The sequence below is a fragment of the Pezoporus flaviventris genome, unplaced genomic scaffold, assembly GCF_033815535.1.
Source record: "Pezoporus flaviventris isolate CSIRO_AGI_PZ_B2104156 unplaced genomic scaffold, CSIRO_AGI_Pfla_v1 ptg000161l, whole genome shotgun sequence".
Taxonomy (NCBI): Eukaryota; Metazoa; Chordata; class Aves; order Psittaciformes; family Psittacidae; genus Pezoporus; species Pezoporus flaviventris.
The window spans coordinates 147,768-167,365 of NW_026892709.1; the positions used below are offsets into that span (position 1 = coordinate 147,768).

The window sequence follows — 19,598 nt, forward strand, 5'->3', positions numbered from 1 at the left end:
CCAACTGCCCCCTCCCTCGGGTTCCGCCCCAGTTCCACGAGTCCTGGCTGCTTCAGCAGCCTCGCGGGGCTTTGCTTTGTCAGCCCCAGCAGCTGCCCCTCGCAATGCTTTCCTGCCCTGCTGGTGATCTCCTGGCCTAAACGAGGCTTTCCCGTGCCGGCTGTGGTTTGGGGGAGGTGAATTTCATGTGCGAGGGGAAGGGATGGGGCCGGCACCGCTGGCCCTGGGATGCTGATGTGCGTGTTTCCCAGTCTTCCCCAGCAGTGGAAGTGGGAAGGGGGCTTGTGGCACTTCTGGGTTGTTTTTTCCTGCCCGCTCTCAGGAGACTGATCCCCCTGGGATGGCATCTTTGCTGCCTCTCGCCACCCTGTCACTGGCGTTTGGGACCCTGGTTGGTGGGACCCACAAGGCATGTTATGAAAATTCTCTTCCCCCTATCTACTAGATCTATCTACTATCTACCAGTCTTTAAAGTATTAATAAATAGGTCTTTTATTTATATATGTCTCCATGTATTTCTATGTACACTGTAATGTGATGAGGTAGTGGATTTTTCCTGGAAGCCTCAGCCCAGCCCTGGAAGTAGGACTTTTCTTTGGGGTATCTTAGAGCTGTCTGTGAAGGAGAAGAGGTATTGCAGCACAGCAGAAATAATGGCAGAATCCCAGCCCCTGCAGCATGTCTTTGAAACCTCCCACTGTCCCGCACACCATTCATCAGTATCTCTTGCAGGACTGGTCCAGGTCATCTGCATCAATAGACAAGAGCAGGACTGCAGCAGAAGTAGTGTGAGCGCCTGGCAGAGTTGGACTAGGACTGGTCATTGGTAGTGAGGGTGCTAGTGCTTGGTCCAAGTGTGTGGTACATGACTGTTTGAAGGGTGCAAGAACCCTGTGTAAAGCCACATTTGGGGTTCCCCGTGTGTCTGGGACACCCTAGTAATTCTGTGCTTTGCATCCCAGGCGCTGGGCGCAGTGGGCACGTGCCACTTGCGGGTTGTGGTGGCAGTTTGTCAAGGCAGGTGGGACACAGCCAACTGCCTGAGCCAGCGTCTTCCCAGATCGCTTCTGATCTCATTGCATCTCATCTCATGGCATCGCATCACATTGTGTCTCATCTCATCCCATTGCATCCAATCTCATCCCATCCCATTCCATCCCGTCCAATCCCATGCCATCTCTTCTCCTCTACTCTCCTCCCTCATCATATGCTGTAGAATATGATATTGAATCATATAGCATATTACAGCATATCATACCGTGTCAAAGCATAGCATAGCATATCTTGTATCATATCATATATTATGTTTTATCATGTTACATCATATCATCATATAATTTCATTTTGTTTCCATTACATTTCAATTAATTTCATTTCATCCTCGCCATTTTCTCTCCTCTCCAAAAATATTAGGTCATGTTATATCGTATCATATCAGATCATATCGTATCATATTTTATCATACTGTATTTTATCATATCGTAATCTATCATATCATATCTGATCATGTCATACAGTTGTATACCATACCATCATATCACATATACAATATTATATCATAGCATATCATACCTTATCAAAGCATATCATAGCATATCTCCTCTATCATAGCGTATCATACATACCATGCTGTACCATACCATATCATACCATACCATAGAATTTGATTGTATTTAATTTCCTTCCATTTTCATTTCCATTTCATGTCCATTTGATGTCATTTCATTTAAATTTGTTTCACCCTCATAGCATATATTGTATCATAGTATATACCATATTATGTTTTATCATATCATGTTACGTCATGTTATAGCATCATATCATATAATTTCATTTCCATTTCTTTGCATTTGGTTTCTTTTCTCCTCCTCGTCATTTTCTCTCCTCCTCTTCTCTCCAAAAATATACCATTTCCTATCATATCATTTCATTTCTTTTTGTTTTTTTTTCACATTATTTTATTTCATTTAATTTCATGTCCATTTGATATAATTTCATTGAGTCATTTCATCATTCTCTTCTCTTCTCTTCTCTTCTCTTCTCTTCTCTTCTTCCTCTCTTATTTATCTCCTATCCCCTATCTCTTGCCATCCCATGGCATCTCATTGCATCTCAAAGCATCCCATTGCATTGCCTCTCATCTCATCTTTGCATCCCACCCCACACAGGCCCACTCCATTCCATCCCACCTCAACCCATGCTAATCCTATTCGATCCCACCCCTTCCCATCCCATGTCAATCCCACCCCATCCCCTTGTGAGTGACTGAACTGGACTGAGCCTGAACTGTCCATGGTTTGACTGACTGCTGTGAGGAGCTGCCCTGGGACTCTTAACTATTAAATTGGACATGATTAAAGAATTTGTTTGTAATAGACTGATTTGTGTTTGGACCCTACAAGGGTTTCAGTGGTTCACTGCTGCTCTTCACAATGGGCTTTCAGCATTACAGATGGGAAAGTAATAGGAGATGAGGCTTATGGAATCTATGTGTATTCATTCATCCATTCATCTGTTATCCATCATCATCCATCATCCACCCATCATCCATCTTTCATCATCCATCATCCTTCCACTCATCCGTTCATCCATCATCCATCCATCCTCCATCCATCATCCATCACCCATCTTCCATACATGCATCATCCATCCATCCATCATCAATCATCCATCATCCTTCCATTCATCCATCCATCATCCATCCATCACCAATCCATCATCCATCCATTCATCCATCACCCATCCATCCGTCCATCTGATACAGGGTTAACCAATGTACAGGGGGGTTGTACAAGGGGGTTAGAGGAATTCGCTTGCTTAAACAAAGGTATGGTCTGTACCTATCATGCCTACTAAGCAGAACAAAGGCATGAACCATTGATAAAGAGAAGCAGACACCTGGTTCTACTGACAAGGAAAAGCAGATGCCTGATTCTACTGATAAGCCGCTATTGATAAGGAAAAGCAGATGGCTTAAGGGGGAGAAGCAGATGGGTTATAGCTGGGACACCGACCAAACCCTAAGGCCATACGTGAAGACTAAAAGGTGAAAAGTTCAAGAAGAGGAAGACTCATTTACTTCATCTTGAGACCCCTGCCCATGACCAGAGGGGGCACTGCACAGGTGCAAAGGACCTTCTAACTCATTATAATATGAAGCGGGGATAGGACATGAATATGTATAGGCATGTTGTGCAACCTTATGAATATATACAACTTTAGAGAATAAATGTAGAGGGAAACAACACTGAGGCACGCATGACTTTGGGGAATTATCCCCGTGCGTCTCAGCGCTGAATAAAAAGCATACCTGCTTTACAACTTTAACGAGTTGTGGAGTCAATCCGCGTATCACATCCATCCATCCATCCATCCTCCATCCATCATAATCCACCCCTGTTCCCCCTCGCTGAAGCCTCCCCCGGGTGATGTCCCTCTGGGGCGATGGGGGCGGTTCGGGGAGAGGGGGTGTGAGGAGGGGGTTCCCCTGCTTGCTGGGGGGGGCTCTAGAGGGGTTGGGAGGCCCGGGGTGGGGGGTGCTGGGGTGCCACTGGAGGGGGCAGAGCTTCTGTCCCGGCACCTTTGGGCTGAGCCTTGCACCGGCCTCAGACACCCCCTTGCTCCCCGCGACCAGCGCAGAAGCGCGCGCTGCATCCACGCGGCTTCCCCGCCTCGGGGCTGCAGCGCAGGGAGAGGCAGAGGCCGCCGGAAGCGCAGCCGAGGCCGGGGCCTGGCTCGGGGCGCCCCGGCCGGGAGCACGCGAGGACCCGAGCCCTTCTTGGGGCGGGCACACACGGCGGGGGGGGGGGGGCAGCTTAACAGCACCGGGGCTGCTCGGCTGGAGGAAGCAAGCGACTGGAGATGGACACGAGCCGTGGGGACGGGGCCCGGGCCCGCCCGCACCCACCCGCGTCACGGCGGCTCCCGGGATGCGCTGGGAAGCGCCGGGGCCGAGCCGAGCCCCCGCGGAATAGATCGGATCCCAGCCCATCCCCATTCCCAGCCCATCCCATCCCCATCCCCTCCCCATCCCATCCCCATCCCCTCCCCATCCCATCACCATCCCCATCCCCGTCCCCTCCCCATACCATCCCCGTCCCATCCCCGTCCCCTCCCCATCCCCATCCCAGCCCCATCCCATCCCCGTCCCCTCCCCAGCCCCTCCCCAGCCCCTCCCAAGCCCCAGCCCCAGCCCCATCCCATCACCATCCCCATCCCCTCCCCATCCCATCCCCGTCCCCTCCCCAGCCCCAGCCCAGCCCCATCCCATCCCCGTCCCCTCCACAGCCCCAGCCCCAGCCCCAGCCCAGCCCCAGCCCCAGCCCCAGCCCCTCCCCATCCCCTCCCCGTCCCATCCCCATCCCAGCCCCAGCCCCAGCCCTATCCCCATCCCTATCCCCATCCCATCACCATCCCAGCCCCATCCCAGTCCAATTCCCAGCCCATCCCTATCCCCATCCCATCCCCATCCCCTCCCCGTCCCCTCCCCATCCCCATCCCAGCCCCATCCCATCCCCGTCCCCTCTCCATCCCCTCCCCATCCCATCCCCATCCCCATCCCCATCCCCATCCCCATCCCCATCCCCATCCCCATCCCATCCCATCCCCATCCCCATCCCCTCTCCAGCCCCGCCGCTGTCTTTCAGGCGGGCGGTGCCGTTTCCAGCCGTTGCGTCATCCCCCGGCGTGACCGCCGCGCTGGTCGCCAGGGGCCTCTCCGCCCCGCCCTCCGGCTCCTATTGGTCAGCAGTGCTCTGTACGTCACGTCGCTGTGCGCGCCCGTTGGCTGCGGCTGGGGCGAGCGTTGCGTCAGGGCCCTTAAAAGGGGCGCGGGCGGCGGGTGCGGGGCAGCGCGGAGCGATGTGGACGAGGATGAGCGGGCGGCGGAGCTGGGGCCGGGGCAGGCGCGGGACGGGGCCGCGCAGGGCGGCGCTGCCGGTACCGAGCTGGGGCGGGGGGCGCGGGGCTCCCGGGTCCCCTCAGGCCCCGCGCGTGGGGGGGGACCCGCCCCCCTCTGCCGGCGGTGCCCGCGGGTAGCGCCGACCCCGCCGCGCTCTGTCCGCAGGCATCCGGGAGGCGGAGCGTCCTTGTGGACCACCACACCTGAGGGCAGGTAAGGGCGGGCGCCGCGCCCTGGGGCTGCCGCCACCGCTGCCCCCGAGCCGAGTCCCGGCCTCAGCCAGGCCCTGTTCTCCGTGCCCCGCGCAGAGCGGCCCGCGCGCGGGTGCCGATGGCAGCCGAGGGTCTGCCTGCGGGGGACCCCGCAGCGGCCCCGTCCGGCTGGGAGCTGGAGGCCTGGTACCAGGACCTGCAGGAGGTGCTGGCGGCCGCGGAGCCCAGCGGAGCGCCCCCGCCCTGGGGGCCCGAGCAGGTGAGGGGCGGCAGCGGCCCGGGCAGCGGGCACGGGGCAGGGGGTCGCCGTCACCCGGCGCTGGTGCCCGCTCTCGGCCCGCAGGCGGCGCTGTGCGGCGCGGAGGGCGCGGGCCCGGAGCCCTGCGCGTTGGACGCTGCCCTGGCCGCGGAGCTGCTGGAGCTGCTGGGGCCGGAGAGCGGAGCCGGCCCCGAGCCAGCGCCGCCGGGCGCAGCCTCCGGACGCGGGTCCCCGCCCCAGGAGGCGGCTGCCGCTGCCCGGCGCGGGGTGAAGCGGCAGCTCCGCGGCGGCACCGCGGCGAGCCGGGAGCGCGCCAAGCACCGGGAGCGCGCCAGCGAGCAGCGGGTGCTGGAGCTGACGGCGCACAACGAGCGGCTCCGCGCCGAGATCCAGCGGCTCAGCACCGAGGTGCAGCGCACGCGGGCGGCCCTCATCGACCGCATCGTGAACCTCCGCCGGGCCTAGGCAGTGCTGCCAGGACTCTGATGGCTCCAGAGCGGGGGGCAGCCATGAACTGGAAGGGTGCTGCCCCGCCGGCACTGACTGATGCTGTGGGGAGGGCCCCGCGAGCACGCACGGTTGTACATGGTTTGCATTTATTACAGACATAGCCACCAGCCCGGTGTGGTCTCTGGGCAGCACTGGCGGGCCTGGTGCTACTTCTTCTGCTTCCCCTTGGGCGCAGGGACTTCAGGGCTTTTGCCCTCTGCTAATGCCAGCTGCTTCTTCAGCTCCAGCAGCTTGGCCACCTCCACCTCGATCTGGGCCTTCTCTGCCTTGCTGGCCTTCAGCTGCCGAACGTGGTTGCCCTGGGTCAGGTCGGGGGGGGAAGCAATGAGGGCTTGGGGAGGTAAAGGCAAGTCAGGGCCACCCCTCTGCCCCCTGCTCACCTGCCTGGCCACCTCCTGCATCAGCTCCTGCAGCCGCTGAGGGTCAGCGGGGGCCACGAGGGTCTCTGGGGCTGGAGGAGGTTGTGGGGCTGGGGGTGTCTGCTTGGCCTGGGGAAGGACAGCACCAGGTGTGAGCCCTGGTCCCAGCCCTCAGGGGCAGAGCTCTCCACCCAGCTCCCCTCATACTGGAGAAGGGGAGGTCGCTGTGGCACCCCCGAGATCTTCAGGGTGGGAGAGGAGAGACAGGAAATGAGAGGGGGACAGAAAGCAGAGGCGGAGGAGCTGTGGAGACCCTCACTCACCTGTGCTCCCCCGAAGCGCCTGCGCAGGGCTTCAACCTGGTCCGTCTCCAGCTTCTGGAAAAGGGGACTCACCTGCAGCCGAGGGGGAAGATGGTGTCACCCCACAGAGCCAATGCCCCTGGTCCCCCCAGCACTGCCCTCCCCTCCACCTACAGTGCCCACACGATGCCCAGGGGGCAGGGTGCAGGTGAAGTCATGGCTCAGGACGAAGCAGTCCGGGGGGATGCAGAGCTGCCCCTGGATGGCCAAGCTGACACTGGGCATGTAGGGCTGCAGCATGACAGCCAGCAGGGAAGCCATGTTCACAGCCACACCAGTCACTGTCCCTGCGCGCTGCCTGGGGGGCAGGAAACCCTGTCAGTGCCAGCTCCCAGCCTGCCCCCCCCCAGCACCCCCATCTTCCCCTGTACCTATCATTTTCATCCCCCTTGATCCGCTTCCAGGGCTCGTTCACCTGGATGTACTGGTTGCCATGACGAGAGATGCTGAGGATGCATCTGAGAGCGTCCCGGATGCTGGGGGGGAAGAGGGCGGTCAGTGCCTGCTGCAGGGCAGGGCTGGGCTCTGCCCTCCACCCTCGTAGCCCTGGCTCCAGGGTTCCAGCCACCCACCGGACTTTCTCCAGCAGCTGGTGGTACTGGCGCAGCTCCAGCGTGACACGGGCCAGGAGCCGCTTGTCATCGGGTGTCAGCACCATGCTGGGGACGGTGCCACCAAAGAACTTGCACACGAACATGCCAGCCCTGGGTACAGAGGCAGAGCAGGCGTCAGCGCAGCCTGGGGACGGGGACAGGGACAGGCCCTGCCCAGCCAGGCTGCCCCAGAACCTGTTGATGAAGTTGCCCAGGTTGTTCAGCAGCTCGGAGTTGTTCTTGAGCATGAGGTCGCTCCAGGAGAAGGCGCTGTCCTGCCCCTCAGGCCGCACGTACAGCAGGTAGAAGCGCCAGATGTCCGCCGGGATGCCCGTGTCCTTGGCCATGTCCCCAAACACTCCCAAACCCCGGCTCTTGGAAAACTTCCCATCCTCGTAGTTCAGGTACTCTGGGGAGGGCAGCAGAGACCCCATCATGGGGCCCAAGCACAGACACGCACCCCCATAACCCACAGTGCTCCTCCAGTACCTGTGGCAATGAGGTGGTTCACCAGGGTGTAGTTGTCATCAGCACCCAGGAGCGAGCAGGGGAATATGACGCTGTGGAACGGAACGTTGTCCTTGGCCATGAAGTTGTAGAGCTCAACCTGATGGGTAGCATAGGGGGAACACATCAGTGGTGTCCAGCTCTACCTCAACCCCCACCTCCACCCTGCAGCAGCACCAGGCTCCTACCTGCTGTGGATTCTTCCACCACCTCTCCCACTGGTTGGTGTAGTTGGCTGTAATGGACAAGTACCCAATGGGAGCATCAAACCACACATAAAAGACCTGAGGAAGAGGGTGACGCGTGAGCATGGGACCCCTGAACAGGGCACCCGGGGACAAGCACTGCAACCCAGGGCCAGGCTGGAGCCACCTTGTCACGGAAGCCATCGAGGGGCACCGGAGTGCCCCACTTGAGGTCACGGGTGATGCAGCGGGGCTTGAGCCCATCCCGGATCCAGGAGCGGGTGATGTAGCGAGCGTTAGCCGTCCAGTCCCCCGTGGCCCAGGACTGCTCCAGCCAGGCTTCCAGCCGCTGCTCCAGCTGCAGGGAACACAGAGGGGTGGGCAGTGGTACCAGGGGTGCCCCAACCCCTCTGCGCTCCCCCAGGGACGAGGCTCACCTTGGGGAGGTCGAGGAAGAGGTGCTGGGTGGGCTTCACTACAGGGACACCCCTGCAGAGTTTGCACTGTGGGCTCTGTCAGCAGAAACAGGGGCTGGACGAAGCCCAGGGCAAGGCAGGAGGGGGTCTCAGGCAGAGCAGGGGCAGGGTTGCAGGGTGGTCCCCAGAGGGCTCCTGTCCCACCTTCAGCTCCACAGCGTTGATGAGTTTGCCGCATTTATCACACTGGTCCCCCCGCGCCTCCTCGTAGTTGCAGAAAGGGCAAGTGCCCTCCACGAAGCGGTCGGCCAAGAAGCGCTGGCAGCCCTCGCACCGCAGCTGCTCCACCGTGTCCTGCAGCAGGAACCCGCGCTCCAGCAGGCGCTGGAAGATGTCCTGGGCAATCCTGGGTCAGGACAGGAAGAAAAAGGGGGCAGCCCCCCATCAGCCTAGGAGCACAAAGCACCCTCAGCTAGGCCCATGGGGCTGCCCCCAGCACCAGCCCCTGCATGCAAGCCCCTCACGTGGTCTGGCTCGGCGTGGTGGTGCGGCCGAAGCAGTCGAAGGAGATGTCAAACCAGCGGTAGATGTCGGTGTGGATGGCGTTGTACTTGTCGCAGATCTCCTGCGGTGTCAGCCCCTCTTCCACCGCCTTGGTCTCAGTGGCGGTGCCGTACTCGTCCGTGCCGCACACGTAGAGCGTGTTCCAGTTCCGCAGGCGGCAGTACCTGCCAGGCAGGGACCTGTGACACCCCTGCAGGCGGCGGGGGGCCACGACAGCCCCCGATGGAGATCCCCAGGGAGCCTTCCCGCTCCCGAGCGTCACCTGGCAAAGGTGTCAGCGCTGAGGACGCAGCCAATGATGTTGCCAAGGTGGGGCACGTTGTTCACATAGGGCAGAGCGCTGGTGATCAGGACGTTCCTCATGCCCTCCACGGGCAGCCTGGCACGAGCAGGGCACTCAGGGCAGGCACAAGGAGCAACAGGGTCACCACCACCCCCCTCACCCCAACAGCGTGGGATCAGCCTGGGTCCGAGACGTGTGGGGCAGCCCTCGTGCTGCCCCAGGACTCACACAGGTTTCTGAGGCTGCCAGGGCTTGGGCAGCGCCGCAGCCCCACGAGCCCAGGCGTCTGCAGCAGCTGCGATCTCATCCTCTGTCAGGGCCCGCTCAGAACCTTCCTCCTCCTGCAGGGGAAGCAGGTCCCGGTAAGGGGCTGTCAGCACCAGCGCCACTGGGGCCCATCCTGGGGCCAGGGCTGCACCTCGGGCTCGTTACTGGTGGCTCTCTGCATAGCCAGGCAGGGGGGAGGCTGCTTCTGGAGGTAGGACTTGAACTCCAGCAGCGCCTGGGGCATCAGGACGGTGTCAGCAGCGTCTCTGCAAGCCTCCGAGAGCGTCATGTTCTGGAACCAGGTCCTCAGCGCCTGCAGCTCACCTCGGGAGGCAACGAGAGAGCAGCGTGATTCTCACGGCCACGGCACGGCAAGGGATGCCCCCTCCGTGCCACGCTTACCTGGCAGGCTGCTCTCCTCCTGGAGGACGGGGTACAAGGTGCCCCACACAACCACATCAGCCACGGACGGGGTGTCCTGTGCCAGAGCAGCCGTCAGGGCCGGCCGCGGCCGGAGCAGCCCCCCAGGGACAAGGACCCAGCGCGCGGGGCTGCGCCCCGGTGCCACTCACCCCCGCGAGGAAGGCAGCGCCCGTCCTGGCCAAGCTCTGCTCGATGTGGGCCAGCGGCTCCCGCAGGGCCTGCACCGCCTCCGCCGCCCTCCTGCCGAGCACCAGCCGGGCGTAGAGCGCGGCGGCGGCCAAGGGCTGCGGGCGAGGGCAGCGCGGTCAATGCGGGCCGGGCCCGGCGGGGGCGGGGGGGGGGCGGTGTCCGCGCACCCACCTGCAGCTCGGTCGCCTCCCACTCCAGCCACTGGTTGCTGAGGTCCGAGGGCTCATCCCCGCGGCGCAGGAAGAAGAACCTGGAGACGGGGAGGGGGGGTGAGGTGCGGACGGGGGGGGGGGGGGGGGGGCAGCCGCGGCCCGCGCGCCCCCGGTACTCACTGGCAGATGGCGTTGGCGGAGAAGAGGACGGCGCCGCTCTCCAGCTCCAGCGCCGGGGCCCACGGCGGCCGCAGCGGGGCTCGCGGCGGCTCTGCGGGAGACACGAGTGAGCGCCCGCGGGGCTCGGCTCGGCACGGAGCGGACCGGGGTGGGGGGGGAGCCGCGCTCACCGCTGGGGCCGCCCCACACGAGCTGCACCGGGGCGGCGGCGGCGCCGGCGGCCGCCAGCACCTTCAGCGCCGCGGGGCCGCGCACCGGGACCCGCAGCCGCATGGCCGCGCGCGGGGCACGCCGGGACCGCGCTCTGCCGCAACTCTCGCGAGAGCCGCGCTCGCCCTGGAGACCTGCGGGGACAGCGCCGCGCTGCGGGCACCGGGGGTACCGCGGGCACCGGGAGCACGGGGGGAGCCGCAGCCGGGCCAGCCCCGTGCGTGCCCTCCGCCAGCCCGGGGGCACCGCTGTCCCCTCCTCGCGCGGCCTCGCCACCTCAGCCCGTGTCCGCGTCCCCCCAGGACCACGGCAGCTGCTGGGGCAGGATTGGTGCGGGACCAGCCAGGGCGTCCACCCCCGAGGACACGGTCCCGCTGCCCCGCCATGAGCTCGGCTCCCAGCCCCACGGCTGCAGGCACTGGGCTTCAGTTCCCCCTTTTCCCAGCACCACAGCCCCAAGGAGGGCCTGACCCGGATCCCGCTGCGCTGTGCTGTTTATTGGGTACACTGGGAGGTACAGAGACACCCCCAACGGCTGGGAACGGGGGGGGCAGAGCCACGGTATATACAAGCTGGGGGGGGGAGGCGGGGGCACATGACAGGGAGGGATTCCCAGTGGGAACACCCAGAGCTGGGCGGGCTCCAGGATGCTCTCACTTCTGCAGCCGCTTGATGCGGGCATCAATGGCCGCAAAGTTGTCCTCCACAATGGCCAGGTTCTCCTTCATCGTCTTCTGGACCTGCGCGGGGGATGCACAGGGAAGGGGTCAGTGGTGGGGAGCAGGATGGGGACCCCCCCCCCCCGCTCAACCCCATGGGTGCTGGTGGGACCCACCTCTGCCAGCAGCACCGTGTTGTCCTTGAGAGCCCCAGCCACCTCCTGCTGCGTGGTGTCCAAGTGCAGCAGGACCTGCCCGAACTGGATGGCTGGGGGGGGAGGAGAAAGCTCAGTGCTGGGGGCGGGGGGGACAGGAGCAGTGTCCCCACCCCAGGACATGGCCCCAGCGTTCCCTCCAGCCCCTCACCTTGCTCGTGCAGGTCCCTGAGGGTCACCAACCTCTGCACGACGTCGGGCAGTGTGCTGGCCACCGGGTCCCAGCGCTGCAGCGTCTCGTAGATCTGGTGGATCTGGGGTGCAGCAAGAAGGGGGGAGCAGGTCAGGACAGTGTCGGGGGGGAGGGGGGGGACATGGACCCCCTGCCACACTGCTGGGGGGAACACCCTCACCTTGCTCTGGGTGTCAGCATCCTGTACAGTCGACTTGTGCTTGGCAATCTCATTCACCTTCCCTAGGACACTCTGGGGACAGGGGGGAGGAGATGGGAGACCCCAGATCCACGCATGCTCACCCCATGGCACCCCTCTTCCCATTCCCTCCTTCCATCCCACCTCACCTGCAGCCGGGCCTCCACCTGGTCCAGCATAGCCACATCCAGGATGTTCACCTTGGCCTGCAGGACCTGCACGGTCTCCTGGGGACAGAGAGTGGGATATGGGGCGAAACAGCAGCACCCTGGGTGCTACAGGCACAGCTTGGGAGGCAGAAGGGACCCTGCCTCCCACCACCACCCATTTCACTCACCATGAGGCTGGTGCCCTTCAGCCCAACCAACAGTGGGTTCTGTGGGGAAGGGAATTCCATCAGTGGGGCAGCATGTGGGGCAGGAGGAATGTGGCAGGAAGCCCCCCAAGCCCCCTCACCTGGCTATCGGGTTCACACCGCACCGTCGCCTCCAGCTGTGCCAGGCGCTTCTCCAGCTCCGCCATCTGCAGCAAGATGGAACCATGGAATGGGTTGGGATGAAGGGACCTTGAAGCTCCTCCAGCCCCAACCCCTGCCACAGGCAGGGACACCTTCCACTGGAGCAGGGTGCTCCGAGCCCCTGCGTCCAACCTGGCCTTGAACACTGCCAGGGATGGGGCAGCCACAGCTTCTCTGGGCACCCTGTGCCAGCGCCTCAGCACCCTCACAGGGAAGAGCTTCTGCCTAAGAGCTCATCTCAGTCTCCCCTCAGGCAGGTTAAAGCCATTCCCCTTGGCCTGTCCCTACACTCCTTGTCCCAAGCCCCTCTACAGATTTCCTGCAGCCCCTTCAGGCACTGGAGCTGCTCTCAGGTCTCCCCTTCAGGAGCCTTCTCTTCTCCAGGCTGACCCAACCCAGCTCTCTCAGCCTGGCTCCAGAGCAGAGCTGCTCCAGCCCTCACAGCATCCCCATGGCCTCCCCGGCCTCGCTCCAACAGCTCCATGTCCCTGTCAGGACTCACCTTGGCGCTCTGGGCAAACTGCTCCTGCTCCGGCCTCCAGTAGAGCTCAAAGGTGATGGCGTCTGTGGTGGGCACTGGGGTTTTGGCAGGGCTCTTCCCTGGGGTCCCTTTGCTGCACTTGGCCACCTCCAGCTGCTGCAGCAGGCGCCTGGCAGGGAGGGGAAGGTGGGCGAACGACCCCAGCACCCTCCTCTCACCCCACAAGCTGCCCCCAGCTCCCCACTCACTTGGCCAGGGCACCGTCAGGGTCTGCGAAGTCGATGGCTGCGGTGGGGCCCAGGAGCTTCTCCAGGTGGCTGGAGACCAACTGCTGCTTCAGGCCCTCGACCTGCCTGGCCAAGGCCATGGGTGTCAGCTCCTCCTCTGCTGCTGCCTCCTTCACTGTGCTCTGAGAGGAAAGGGCAGATGTGTCACCTCCCAGGGGCCATGGGGTGCTTGTGTCACCCCTCTGGTGATGGGGTGGTTGTGCCACTCTGGTGAAGGGTTGATGCTCACCTGGATCTGCTCCACCTCCCTGGCCAGCTCCTGCACCTCGTGCTGCAGCCGCTGGTACCGCTGCTGGGGCGTCTCTTTGGCACCAAGACCCTCACCAACCTGCAGAGAGAGGAACGGGGTGAGGGGTCCATGGTCTGCCTGAGCTCCAGGCACCCAGAATGGAACACTGGTACCCACCCATCCATGCACATATAGGGAAGAGAACACATGGGTGAGGCCCTCAACAGACAAGCGGGAGCACTATGATGTTCACAAAAACCTCATGTGGTGCTCATGGGCTTCAGAGAGGGACAACGTGGCAGGACACGAGCTGCCCAGGAGGGTCCTGAGCACACTGGTGACAACGTCCTCCTCCAAGTGACAGGAGCCAGCAAGGAGAAGGGCTCTGCTGGAGCTCATCTGCTCCAGCAAGGAGAGTCCAAGGCAGCCTGGGCTGCGGCAACCAGGAGATGGTGGGGCTGAGGGAGGGCAGGAGGGGTCCTGGGCTTTGGGCCTCCTCAAAGGTCTACTTGGGTCAGGCAATGGGAGGGACCCAAGAGAGTTTCCTGATGCCCCAGGATCACCTCCAAGCTCCAGAGCACCACATCCCAAGCAGGCAGCGAGGAGGCTGCCAGGGGGACCAGGAGCTCCTGGCCAAAGCCAGGCACGGACAGGAGGAGGCAGAGGCCGGAGCAGGGGCAGGGAAGCTGGGAGGAGGAGACATTGCCCTGGCAGCCGGGGATGGGGTTTAGAAAGCCAAAGCCCAGCTGGAAGTCAGCCTGCTCTGGGATGTGCAAGGCAACAAGGGCTGCCCAGGCCCAGCTTCCTTCCCTGAGCTCCTCAGGTGCTCAAGGACACTTCAGGTACTCGAGGGCCCTTTGCCGTGGTCTTCACCAGCAAAAGCTCCAGCCACGCTGCCCAAGGCACAGAAGGCAAAGGCAGGGACTGGGAGAACCTGTAGGAGATCAGGTTCAAGAACATCTAGGGGAAGTGAAGGTGCACAAGTCAGAGAACCAGAGACCGGGTTGGGCTGAAGGGACCTTAAAGCTCCTCCAGCCCCAACCCCTGCCACGGGCAGGGACACCTTCCACTGGAGCAGGGTGCTCCAAGGCCACAGGACCCGACAAGATGCATCTGTGGGTGCTGCCGGAGCTGGTGGCTGAGGTTCCCAAGCCATTATCCATCAGCTGTGAGAAGTCCTGGTGGTGAAGTTCCCACTGCCTGGAAACAGGGAAATATCCCCCCCAGTTTTAAAAGGGGAAATGAGGAAGAGGCAGGGAATGCCAGGTGGGTCAGGCTGACCTCTGTGCCAGCAAGATCGTGGAGCAGATCCTCCTGGAAAACATGCAAAGGCACACGGACAACAGGAGGGGGACTGGTGACAGCCAACGTGGCATCTCTAAGGGCAAGTCATGCCTGGCAAATGTGGTGGCTTTATATGATGTAGCCAGTGTTAGGGTATAAGGATGGAATCTACCTGGATTTGTGCAAGGCATTTGACACTGTCCTGCACGACATCCTTGTCTCTAAATGGGAGAGATATGGATTTGATGGATGGAGCACCTGGTGGATACGGAATGGGCTGGGTGGCCACATGCAGAGCTTCCATGTCCACGTGGCGACCAGCGATGCCATCCAGGGGGACCTGGACAGGCTGGAGAGGCAGGACCACACGACCCTCATGGAGCTCAACCAGGCCAAGGGCAAGGTCCTGCCCCTGAGTTGGGGCAATCCCAGCCCACACGCAGGCTGGAGGAGACTGGATGGAGGAGCCCTGAGGAGAAGGTCTTGGGGTGTTGGGGGAGAAGCTCCCCATAAGCCGGCTTTATGTGACTCTAAGGCTACAACTGGAAACCATTTCCAGGTCCATGAATGACAAACAAACACCAAGAGATCTCAGCACGGCTTCACCAAGGGGAGGACAGGCTTGACCAGCTCCATGGACTTCCACAATGAACTGCCTGGTAGAGACAGTGGAGCCGTGGGCAGTGCCTGCTGACCTCAGGAAAGCCTTCGGCACAGCCTCGAAGAGAAGCTGTTGCAGCCTGTGCTGGATGAGGGGGCCATGGGGGGCACTGAAAGTGGCCAAAAGCAAAGCCCAGAGGATGGGGAGCACCAGTCCTAAGTCCAGCTGGAAGCCAGTAAGAACCAGCGTATCCAGGGGTCAGTACTGGGGCTGATGCCTTCATTAACAAAACCTTCATTAATGGGCTGGAGCATGGGGCAGGCTGAGCTTCATCCTTCCCTCATCCTCACCTTCTGGTGTCTGCTGTCTAGAGGGACCTGGACAGGACCCATTGGTCAACAGGAACCTCATGGAGCAAAACAAGGAGCAGTGTAAAGCCCTGGGGGGGGAGAAGACCAGCCCCCTGCACCAGGATACACTGGGAAGCAGCTCTGAAAAAGGCCCCAGAGGTCTTGGTGGACACCAAGCTAAACATGGCACCAATCATGGTGTGGGCAGCACCAGGAGCATGGTGGTTGAGGGAGGACATCCCTCTCCTCAGCACCGCCAAGGCCACAGCTGGCAAAGGAGATGGTGGAGTCACCATGCTTGGAGATGCTCCTGGGCAACCCCAGTGGCCCTGCTTGAGCAGCTGGATTGGACCAGAGCTCCAGAGGTCCCATCCCACCTCCACCCTTGGCAGGTTGGTGTGACTGGTGGCCCGGGGCAGGGATGTCCCTGCGGGGCCCATGCTCTGGGCATCTCTGCTCTCACCATTTCATACTCCCCAGACTCATAGCCGGTTGTCCTGGTCTTGGTGATGCGGTCAGAGAAATCTAAAAGGAGAAGAGCAGAGGGGTCACCCCAAAGCCCCCAGTGTCCCCCAGGCCACCCTTCCCCATGCTCCTGGGCTCACCCACTCCCTCTGTGCCCAGGCGCTTGTCCCTGAACTTCTCATAGGCAGCATTGGGGTTGATGATGAGATGCTCCACGCTGGTACTGGTGAGCTCCTCCTGCACACAACACTTGGGGTTAGGGATGAGGCAGCAAACAAGGGCACCAAAGGCCTTGGTGGGGACAGTGACGGGCAGAGCAGGGGCAAAGGGAGCCCCATGTTCCCCAGGACACAGGCCCCAGGGCCCGGTGTGGGGACACTGGGTCCTCCTGGCAGCAGGACCACAATTCCAAGGCTTGAAACCCTTTGGTAGCCCCATGAGCAGTCTGAGGAACCCAGCCCAAGGGGGCTGCATCTGCCCCACATCTTGGGGTGGCTCCCACCACCCATGGTGGGCAGAGGGGTGGTCATAGAACATCAGCCCCTCAAAGGGGCTTTGCCCAGAGCTTGGAGCATGAGTGGAGATTGGGAGCCTGGGGGGGAACCCCAGAGCATCAGGGCCCTGCGGGAGGCACCCAAAGGGCTCCTCCAGGCCACGGCAGCCCCTGGGCAGCCCCCACAGCCGCCGTGGCCTGGGGGAGGCGTGGGGGGAGCTGCAGGAGGGAGGGGGCAGCAGCGGGAGCAGCGGCGCAGCAGCCGATGGGGGGGGGGGCTCTTACCAGCTCCTTGCGTTCCCCAGAGGTGAGAAAGTCAGAGCAAGGGGGGGGGAAGAGAAGAGACAAAACCGCATTAGAAGGTTGGGCCGGGGCCGGCCCCCTCCGTGGCCCTGCAGCGAGGCTCAGCCCCACCATGGGGCACAGGGGGGCCATGGGGCTGCCCCCCTCCATGGCCCCCCAGGGGCAACCAGCGCTGGAGGCAACCAGGGCCACGCTGGGCGAGGTGGCCGCAGCCAAGCCCCTGCTCTGGCACCGCTCTCCAGCTCTGGCTCTTCTGTAACCCCTGGGGCAGACGTGAGCCGAGCTGGGGGGGGTAGGATGGCCCCCCGCAAGCAGCCCAAAGCCTGGTGGCTCCCCCAGGAGTTGGAGAAGGCAACAGCTGTGGTGCAGGGGGGCAAAACCAAGGCCAGAGCCTGGAGGAGCTCGAGTTGGGCCCTGCTCAGCAGGGATAGAGGCTCAGCTGCGTCCTGCCCCACAGCGTGCAGGCAGCGTGGTTGGGGGGCAGGAGCCCCACCATGGGGGGGTCCCAAAAGACAAAGAGGGCAGCGCATGCAGTCAGCAGGCAAAGAGAGCAAAGGAGAGCAGGGACGAGACAGCAGCAGCACGTTGTGTCCTGAGCCCCAGCACTGCCTCCCCTCTGCCCCACGGCAGGGGAAGCCCCATAGCAGGGCACTGGTGACCCCATGGTACATGCAGGAAGCGCCTCACCCCCCCAGCACGCGACACCAGAGCAGCACCCGGGGCTTACTTGTGCAAACTTAGAGTCCAGCAAAGGTGGGGCGCGGGGGGAAAAGGCAGGTCAGGTCAGCACAGCCAGAGGCAGAGACACAGGGAAGCTGCGGGGGGGGGGGGGCAGGAGGGAGGGGAGGGGACAGCACCCACAGCCCCACAACCCGCCCAGGAACATGCAGGGGGTCACTGGGCTGGCACCGCTCTGGTCCTGGGCACTGTTTTGGTGTGACCGAGGCCTGACGGGGGCCGTTTTGGCTGGAAACAACACGTTCCGCTGTGTCCTGGGTGTCCCAAGGGATCTGTCTGCCCCCCTCAGAACTGGGGAGCTGGGACTGCCCCATGGCTGTACCCCAGAACCGCTCCCTGCACCCTGGGTCTTGCCTCATGGTGTTAAATCCTGGCTCTCCCCTCAGCAGCACCAATCAGGAGCACATTCCCAAGGGTCTGTGATCCGTGAGCACCCATCAGACCTCAGCCTCCCCAGCAGAGCCGGGGGCACCACACAGCCCTTGTGCCGTGCCAGCCCCCTGGTGCCACCTCCATGTCCAAGCCACCACGCAGCAGCCCCATGGCCTGGATGTGAGAGGTCCGGGGGTCTCTGGGACCCTGATGCCTTTTGGGGTTATTTTATGGGGGTGAACCCCACCTTCACAGGATGCCCTCCTCCCCCCCCCCCCCCCCGTGTGCTGCCCCCCCCCGGCTCCTGCTGCCCTCAGCCAGGTTACACAGGATGGGGATGCCACAGGGAGGGGCACAACTGGAGGGGGGACACCAAGGATGGGGGGCACTGCACTTCCTGCCCCCCCCAGGCACCACAGGCAGCGCATGGGGGTGGCACAGGGCCGGGACATGAGTCCGTGGGGCAGTGACCCTGCCGTGGCCCTGGCGGATGGGGGGGATGCAGGCACTGGGGGGCCCGGGGGGGTCTCACCGCCTCAAACTCGGCCTGGTCGTCCTCGGGCAGGTCGCTGGTCTCATAGACATCGGGTTCGTTCCTGGCCTGGGGCACGAGTGGGCTCCGGTGAGAGCGGGGGGAGGGACCCCCAAACACCCCCCAACACCTCCAATTGCCCCTGCACCCCCCAAACACCTCCCATTGCCCCTGCACTCCCAAACACCCCCCAACACCTCCCATTGCCCCTGCACCCACAAACACCCCCCAACACCTCCCATTGCCCCTGCACCCACAAACACCCCTCAACACCTCCCATTGCCCCTGCGCCCCCAAACATCCCCCAACCCCTCCCATTGCCCCTGCACCCACAAACACCCCCCAACACCTCCCATTGCCCCTGCACCCCCAAACACCCAACACCTCCCATTGCCCCTGCACCCCCAAACACCCCCCAACACCTCCCATTGCCCCTGCACTCCCAAACACCCCCAAACACCTCCCATTGCCCCTGCACCCACAAACACCCCCCAACACCTCCCATTGCCCCTGCACCCACAAACACCCCCCAACACCTCCCATTGCCCCTGCACTCCCAAACACCCCCCAACACCTCCTATTGCCCCTGCACTCCCAAACACCCAACACCTCCCATTGCCCCTGCACTCCCAAACACCCAACACCTCCCATTGCCCCTGCCCCCCCAAACACCCAACACCTCCCATTGCCCCTGCACTCCCAAACACCCAACACCTCCCATTGCCCCTGCACCCACAAACACCTCCCATTGCCTCTGCACCCCCAAACACCCCATGGGCTGACCTGGAGCCCCTCTGCCATCCCCCCTCCCTCACCCCAGCTCCCACAGTTCATGGGGACCCCCCCCGGTGCCGCCCTGCACCCGACCGACCCCCTCAGTCTCACACAGCCCCCGCGAGCCCCTCACGCACCCCCTGGGCCGCCCCCCCCGCACTCACGATGCCGGGCAGGTCGGCATACTTGGGGTCGGCCATTTCAGGGGGTCGGTAACGGGGCACTCAGTGCCCGGGGTCGGTAACGGGGGGGGTCCGGCCCAGGTCCGCCAAGAGCCGAGCGCGGCCTCCGCGGGCGGGGCCGATCTCGCGAGAACTGCGCGGGAATGGCGCGTGGGGCGGGGCCTGCGCAGAGGG

General features: G+C 62.6%; 3 protein-coding genes across 7 annotated transcripts; 1 reads left to right on the top strand and 2 right to left on the bottom strand.

Annotated features, from left to right (window-relative positions):
• Positions 1–4,785: 4,785 nt before the first annotated feature.
• On the top strand, positions 4,786–5,841 carry DDIT3 (DNA damage inducible transcript 3). Of its 3 annotated transcripts, none has more exons than XM_061479997.1 (3): positions 4,786–4,938; positions 5,066–5,113; positions 5,209–5,841. In XM_061479997.1, exon 3 carries the CDS (start codon positions 5,231–5,233, stop codon positions 5,834–5,836), a length of 606 nt encoding a protein of 201 aa, XP_061335981.1. In that variant the 5' UTR covers positions 4,786–4,938; positions 5,066–5,113; positions 5,209–5,230; the 3' UTR covers positions 5,837–5,841. The 3 variants fall into 3 exon arrangements, with proteins under 3 accessions (XP_061335981.1, XP_061335982.1, XP_061335979.1); XM_061479998.1 differs by lacking the exon at positions 4,786–4,938 and having other exon boundaries at positions 5,036–5,113; positions 5,209–5,371; positions 5,456–5,841; XM_061479995.1 differs by lacking the exon at positions 4,786–4,938 and having other exon boundaries at positions 5,036–5,113.
• Positions 5,842–5,992: 151 nt separating this feature from the next.
• Positions 5,993–10,640, bottom strand: MARS1 (methionyl-tRNA synthetase 1). Of its 3 annotated transcripts, XM_061479989.1 has the most exons (21): positions 10,532–10,640; positions 10,362–10,452; positions 10,201–10,279; positions 9,990–10,124; positions 9,820–9,895; positions 9,569–9,741; positions 9,379–9,491; positions 9,130–9,246; positions 8,828–9,031; positions 8,508–8,709; positions 8,325–8,399; positions 8,075–8,245; positions 7,891–7,986; positions 7,685–7,802; positions 7,391–7,604; positions 7,175–7,306; positions 6,974–7,078; positions 6,717–6,900; positions 6,564–6,635; positions 6,262–6,369; positions 5,993–6,180 (listed from the first exon to the last, which is right to left on the bottom strand). In XM_061479989.1, the coding sequence occupies exons 1-21, from the start codon at positions 10,632–10,634 to the stop codon at positions 6,028–6,030; spliced, it is 2,721 nt and encodes a 906-aa protein (XP_061335973.1). In that variant the 5' UTR covers positions 10,635–10,640; the 3' UTR covers positions 5,993–6,027. The 3 variants fall into 3 exon arrangements, with proteins under 3 accessions (XP_061335973.1, XP_061335974.1, XP_061335975.1); XM_061479990.1 differs by lacking the exons at positions 5,993–6,180; positions 6,262–6,369 and having other exon boundaries at positions 6,554–6,635; positions 6,717–6,833; XM_061479991.1 differs by lacking the exons at positions 5,993–6,180; positions 6,262–6,369; positions 6,717–6,900 and having other exon boundaries at positions 6,615–6,635.
• A 534-nt stretch (positions 10,641–11,174) lies between these two features.
• On the bottom strand, positions 11,175–19,495 carry DCTN2 (dynactin subunit 2). Its single transcript, XM_061479993.1, has 14 exons — positions 19,407–19,495; positions 18,469–18,537; positions 16,171–16,267; positions 16,029–16,090; positions 13,331–13,429; positions 13,063–13,223; positions 12,836–12,983; positions 12,273–12,338; positions 12,154–12,192; positions 11,966–12,043; positions 11,799–11,870; positions 11,597–11,699; positions 11,407–11,498; positions 11,175–11,311 (listed from the first exon to the last, which is right to left on the bottom strand). Exons 1-14 carry the CDS (start codon positions 19,440–19,442, stop codon positions 11,225–11,227), a joined length of 1,209 nt encoding a protein of 402 aa, XP_061335977.1. The 5' UTR covers positions 19,443–19,495; the 3' UTR covers positions 11,175–11,224.
• Between the last annotated feature and the right edge of the window lie 103 nt (positions 19,496–19,598).

Excerpts from the sequence above, each read along its gene's own strand:
- DCTN2 (XM_061479993.1), bottom strand. The coding sequence starts at position 19,442 with ATGGCCGACCCCAAGTATGCCGACCTGCCCGGCATC. Across the intron at positions 13,430-16,028 it reads AGTCTGGGGAGTATGAAATG|GTTGGTGAGGGTCTTGGTGC; the intron begins GTGAGAGCAGAG and ends CTCTCTCTGCAG. Across the intron at positions 12,044-12,153 it reads TGAAGGGCACCAGCCTCATG|GAGACCGTGCAGGTCCTGCA; the intron begins GTGAGTGAAATG and ends CTCTGTCCCCAG.
- DDIT3 (XM_061479997.1), top strand. The coding sequence starts at position 5,231 with ATGGCAGCCGAGGGTCTGCCTGCGGGGGACCCCGCAGCGGCCCCGTCC.
- MARS1 (XM_061479989.1), bottom strand. The coding sequence starts at position 10,634 with ATGCGGCTGCGGGTCCCGGTGCGCGGCCCCGCGGCGCTGAAGGTGCTG. Across the intron at positions 10,280-10,361 it reads TCCGCCAACGCCATCTGCCA|GTTCTTCTTCCTGCGCCGCG; the intron begins GTGAGTACCGGG and ends CCCCGTCTCCAG. Across the intron at positions 9,742-9,819 it reads GGAGGAGAGCAGCCTGCCAG|GTGAGCTGCAGGCGCTGAGG; the intron begins GTAAGCGTGGCA and ends TTGCCTCCCGAG.